At 38.6% G+C, this 6,099-nt stretch overlaps 1 protein-coding gene across 1 annotated transcript; it reads right to left on the bottom strand.

Moving 5' to 3' along the window:
* Positions 1-1,249: 1,249 nt before the first annotated feature.
* On the bottom strand, positions 1,250-2,408 carry LOC126701079 (uncharacterized). Its single transcript, XM_050399217.1, has 3 exons — positions 2,314-2,408; positions 1,580-2,223; positions 1,250-1,359 (listed from the first exon to the last, which is right to left on the bottom strand). Exons 1-3 carry the CDS (start codon positions 2,406-2,408, stop codon positions 1,250-1,252), a joined length of 849 nt encoding a protein of 282 aa, XP_050255174.1.
* Between the last annotated feature and the right edge of the window lie 3,691 nt (positions 2,409-6,099).

The raw sequence follows: 6,099 nt of genomic DNA, 5'->3' as shown, positions 1-6,099 counted from the left end.
AGTCAGTCATCCGAAGTATTGACTGAAAGGGGAGTTGGGTTAGAACTACAATTGTGTGAGCTTGGAAGTAGTGAGGGAATTTACGTGTAACATGTACCACTGCCAAAATGGCCTTCTCTACTGGTAAATAATGAACTTCTGCCTCATGCACGAACTTGCTCACATAGTAAACTGGCCTTTGCAAATCACTATCAACCCGTATCAGCATCAAGCTCACGGCATAGGAAGTCACACCAATGTAAGCAAACAAAACCTCATCCACCTCGGGCCTAGACATAACAGGTGGTAGAGAAAGGTATTCCTTGAGCTACTGGAAGGCCAAGACACACTTCTCGGTCCACTTAAATCTCTTCCACTTATTCAACAACTGGAAGAAAGGTTTACACCTGTCCGTTGACTGAGAGATAAATCGGTTCAAAGCGGTAGTCATTCCTTTTAATCTTTTGACTTCTTTGGGATTTCGAGGTGGTTGTAAACTGTTAATTGCCTTAATCTGATCAGGGTTGACCTCAATTCCACGATGAGTGACCATATAGCCCAGAAATTTACCTAATTCCACGCCAAAGGAGTACTTGGAAGCATTGAGGCGCAGTTTGTGTCTCCTTAGTATTTCAAAAATATTCCCGAGGTTCCCATGTGCTTGGACACTACCTTACTTTTCACCACCATATCATCTATATAAACCTCAATATTTATGCCTAATTATGGCTCAAACATTCTAGTCATCATCCTTTGATAGGTAGACTCTGCATTCTTCAATCTAAAGGGCATCACCTTTCAGTGGTAATTTCCAGTAAGAGTAACAAAAGTCGTCTTCTCTTGATCACCCATAGCCAGTGGTATTTGATGGTATCCCTCAAAGGCATTCAAAAAGCTCATCCGAGGATGGCCTACAGTTGCATCAACTAGCTGGTCTATCCGAGACATGGGAAAAGGGTCTTTTGGACAGGCCTTATTTAAATTTGTGAAGTCCACACATACTCACCACTTTCCACTCTTCTTTTTCACCACTATCGTATTGGCTAGCCACTTACGGTAAAACACCTCTTTAATAGCCCCGGCTTGCTTAAGTTTGATCACCTCGTCCTTAATAGCATCAAAATGCTCTTTAATGAATGCCGAGGTGGTTGCTTTTTGGGGACGACAGCCGGGTTGACATTTAAATGATGGAAAATGAAGTTTGAGTCCACCCCAGGAGCTTCGTAAGCACGTCATGCGAACACATCAATATTCCTCTTGAGAAACACTATCAGCTCTTTCTTCTCTTGAAGAGGCAGCTGAGCTCCGACTTGAAAAATTTTTCCGAATCATCATCTATAACATTCTTCTCTAACTTCTCACACTTTGCCCCTCCTGATTCTGCATCCATGGATAACATCGAAATCCTTAATTGCTATAAGGCCCTGAATCTGGTCCTTGGATGGATATTTCACTTTCAAGTGCAAGGTGAAAGAAACAGCCCTCAGGGCATGAAACCAGTGTCTTGCCACAATGGCAATGCAGGGGGAGTAAGCATCCATTACAATGAAGTCCACCTCCACCACTTCCGAACCTACTTGCACCGGTAATCTAATCTAACCATTTGGAACAATAACTTTCCCATCGAAGCCTAACAAGGGTGAATCATAACCTGTCAAATCCTTAGGTTTCAAGTTTAGCCCATTATACAAATCAGGGTACATGATTTCTGCCCCGCTTCCCTGATCTACCAACACCCTCTTCACATCATACCCTTCAATCCTGAGGGTGACTACTAGGGCATCATCGTGTGGCTGTAGGGTTCCAACCTTGTCCTCATTCAAGAAACTCAATGTTGGTCGGACCTCCATTTTAGCCCTCTTCGGCTCAGGGTTGGAGTCCTCCGCAGGTGGCGGAGTTACAAACATTACCCTAGAGGGGTAAGAACCAGTCCTTCTTGGAGCGACGAGGATGACATTAATTGTGCCTAAAGATGGCCTTGAAGAAGTATCTCTTTGAGATCTGGATCCCGCCTGGCTGCTTTGCCCACTCGGTTGATGTAGAAATTTCTTTAACTTTCCATCTCTGACCAGCTGTTCCAGATGATTCCACAAATTTTTACAATCTTCTGTGGTGTGTCCTCGCTCTTGGTGGTATTGGCAATGAAGGCTTTGATTGCGCTTCATAGGGTCTCCTCCTATCTTATTTGGCCATTTAAAGTATGACTCATTCTTAATCTTTTCCAAGACCTGATGCATTGGTTCCCTGAACATTATGCCAACCACCTAAGTAACAATAGACCCTGACTGCCCAGCAAAGTCCCCTCGGGGCCAATTATTGTTGTATCTGTCCCACCTGAAATCCCTCCTATCCTGAGGGATAACCTTAGACTTTCCTTTCCCTTGTTGTTGGTCTTCCTCAACTTGCTTATACTCGTCAATATGGTCCATGAGCTAACGTACACTCCTAGCAAGCTTCCTAGTCAACGACTTTCTCAAATCATGCTCGGCGGGTAGGCCAACCTTGAAAGTCCTTATAGTTATGTCATCGAAATTCCCATCAATCTCATTGAACATCTCCCAGTACCTGTTGGAGTATATTTTCAAGGTCTCCCCCATTCGCATGGTCATGGATAACAAATAGTCCAAAGGCCGAGGAACTCTGTTGCAAGTAACAAAATGAGATCCAAACGCCCAAGTGAGTTCCTTAAAGGAATCAATAGAACTTCCTCCCAGGCCATCAAACCATCTCATTGCCACAGGCCCCCAACTGAATGGGAACACCTTGCATATCAAGGCCTTGTTCTTGGAGTGAACAGCCATCCTCTGGTTAAAGTGACTCACATGTTCTACAAGGTTTGTTCAACCATTGTACATGGTGAATGTTGGTTGAGTAAACCACCAAGGGAGTTTTCCTCCTTCAATTTTGCGTGTGAAAGGCGATTTGAAAATTTGGTTTAACGCTTTGCTTATAAAGTCATTTCCCAAGCCTTTGCAAGACGAGCTCTTATTTCTGCGTTCATGGTGGCTGTCCTCATCACATGAGAAAGACTTACTGGGGAGAGTCCTTGACCTGGGCCTGTAACTGCCATCTCTATCATCGTCAGAAGAGAAGTCAGAATTGGAAAGAGTTTGTCTTTGTCTTTTGTGATACAACCTCCTTCTCAGACGATTAATCTCTAGTTGCATGGTTCTGGTATTCTCCTCATGAGAGATGTGGCTCCCACTTCGAGACTGGCTCCTGCTAGTATGGGTAGTATGCACACTAACTTCTTGATCCATTCTTCACTCAAGATTGAGAAAATGATCTTGACATTGGGATCCCGTAGATTCCTCCCGATTCAGACCTGAACCTACTATAACTAAGCGTTAAACTCACTACAACACAAGAAATCCCCATAGACACCACCGATTGTAAGGACCCAATTTGAGTCCCATGTCCAAGATTCAAAAAGATCTTGGCCCAAAGAGCTCAATACAATGAATTTGTAGAAAGTGGGTCAAAAAACTAGGCTCTAATGAATTGGACAACAATTATGGTGGGTCTAGATGACCTAAAAGCAAAGCTAAACAGGTTTTATCCAAAGAAAATCGTCATTGGCACAATCCGAGGAGATGTGTTCTTATATATATCTCTTTTGAATTTGATTACAAGTTATGTTCCTGTTGTTAAAGTGTTTTTCCTTTTTTTTTCGATCCCCCCTCCTCATTGTATTCTTTCTCTTTTATATTGTCTTCCTTCTTTCATCTCCACCCTCCACGTGTAGACCAGGCTTCTGGTGTTGATCCCTATTCCATCTGTACCTTCTTGATGTCTTTGGGAGTAGATATAAGGCTTAAAATTACTGTTCAAATATCACTTCCACATTAATGCGGTCAGAGAGTTAGCTATAGAGCATTCAATGTGGTGGTAGCAACTTTCTATTAGATATTTCATAGTTCCCCTTTGTCCTATGCTTTCATGATGTGTATCCTTATCAATAGAATCTCCCGGTTGCTTTGGATGGCAGACCACACCTTCTAACCTCTGCTTTGCTTAGCCGAGGAGGCATTCCTCTTCGAACCACCTTCCTGAACCCTCATGACCAGACCCCATTTCTTCATTCACTAATGCGGATTTCTATGATAACGTTTACTCGTCCTCGGACTACTAGATGTCCTCGGATTGGCCCCCGGCCCAACATATATATAGATATATACTACTGAGCCTATCATACCTATAGTTTTTATTGTGTGATTTTTTCTTATTATGATAATAATTTATTTAGATGAAACTCTATTAACCAAAATATTGTGTGACTAATTAATTACTAGGATAGTATACTGTCCAAGTTTAGATGAAACTTAAATTCTATTACCAAAAGCTTCTAGAAGACTGGGCATGGTGGGTGTTGAACATCTTCTCACTCTGTAACTTAATCTTCAATTTTAGATTACTGATTTGTACATTAAGCTTTATCATATAATTTTAATTCTTTTAGAATGTAATTAGGAATCAAATCCATGTACTTTCTTAGATTGTATCTAAGACTAATGCAATGTATTTTTTTCCTATCAAATATAAATTCAAAATTTAAATTAATAAAATGATGAATTCTTTTATTATATGGTTTTTTTTTTAACCTTAAATTAAAATAAGTTGTAATTCCAAGTGTAAAACCCTTAATTTAGGGCAATATCATCAGTCGGAAGCACCACTTTGGAAGACAATAACACAATTTTATCTATTCATATGAGTTTGGTCCAATGAAACAAATGGGTTAAATTCACAGTTTCTCATGGACCCATAAGTTAACATGATGTAGCATTGGGATTCAAGCTCTTTTTTATATGCCCATTAATGAGATGGCTGTTAAAGGCCATTTCAACTTGTAGTTTGAAAACTACAAGTCATTTGGTAATTTTTACTTTCTCTCTCTCTTAGAAACAAAAATAAAATACAAAATAAAGGAGAAATGAAAGAAATATGACAGTATTAATAGATTTTAGGATACTTAAAAGTTAAAAAAAAAAAGAAAAAAAAAGAAAAAAGAAAAAAAAGGGGGCATGATTACAGTTGGAACTCCAACCATAATGGCAATTTGGATAGAGAGTAAGAGAGGGAGAGTAGAGTACAGTTTGCCGGAATTTGAATTTTTTTTACCACTAGAGCTACCCCTAGCCAATTGTAATCATGCCCTTTCCTTTTTCTTTTCTTTTTGTTTTTGAAGGAAAGAATTTCTTAGAAAGAATCACATCATTTTTTTTAACTAAATGGTCAAAGAGTTCAAAACCTATTTAAATTTTTACATTAAAAAATTATTTAATTTTTTATTAAGGTTTTAAATGGTTTTTTTTCTCTTTCTATCTTAATAAAAAATAGTGAGTTAATCTCACAATGGAAAATGAGTGTGAGTAAAACAGGTTTAAAACCTGTGTTGTGTATCCAAAAGTTAGGCTTTTTTGGATATACATCACTGTAAGTTTCTTTAAAAAACATTTTTCCTTCTCCCCATAAAAGAGGTTTAAAGTCTGTACTGTGTATCCAAGAGTTAGACCCTTTTGGATATATACCACTGTAAGTTTCTTTAAAAAACATTTTCCCCTCTCCCCATGTATGCATCTGTTAAAAATACTTATTATTCTCAAAAGAAAAAATAGTGGGTTAATCTCACATTGAAAAATGAGTATAAGTAAAAGAAGTTTAAAGCCTGTGCTATGTATCCAAGAGTTAGGCCATTTTGGATATACACTATTGTAAGTTTCTTTCAAAAACCTTTTTCTCTCTCCCTGTGTATGTGTGTGTTAAAAATACTTATTATTCTTTAAAAAAAAAAAATCTTAATAAAAAAAGTTACTAGACTACTAGCAAAATATATATTTAGTATGCATGATTTAGTACAATCACTTAAGTATTTTAGTGGTTAGATGTGTGGTATAAAGATTTACTCTCTCATGTCTCACATTCAACTTCTAACCTGCAATTGGGGGGCTACTAGGCTGCCATGGGGTATTTGGTGACCCATAACCTAAGGTTTGGAGTCATTTTGATTTTTCTCTCAAAAGTTTCAAAATTTTGATTCACTCCCTTAATGTTAGGGGGTCATTTTAAGTTTTTAACTAGCAACCCCACTATCTATTTTCTGTTGATTTGTCTGTTAAA

Source organism: Quercus robur, chromosome 9, assembly GCF_932294415.1.
Source record: "Quercus robur chromosome 9, dhQueRobu3.1, whole genome shotgun sequence".
Classification (NCBI taxonomy): Eukaryota; Viridiplantae; Streptophyta; class Magnoliopsida; order Fagales; family Fagaceae; genus Quercus; species Quercus robur.
The sequence above is the reverse complement of the archived record's forward strand: the minus strand, read 5'-3'. Positions and strand labels throughout refer to the sequence as shown.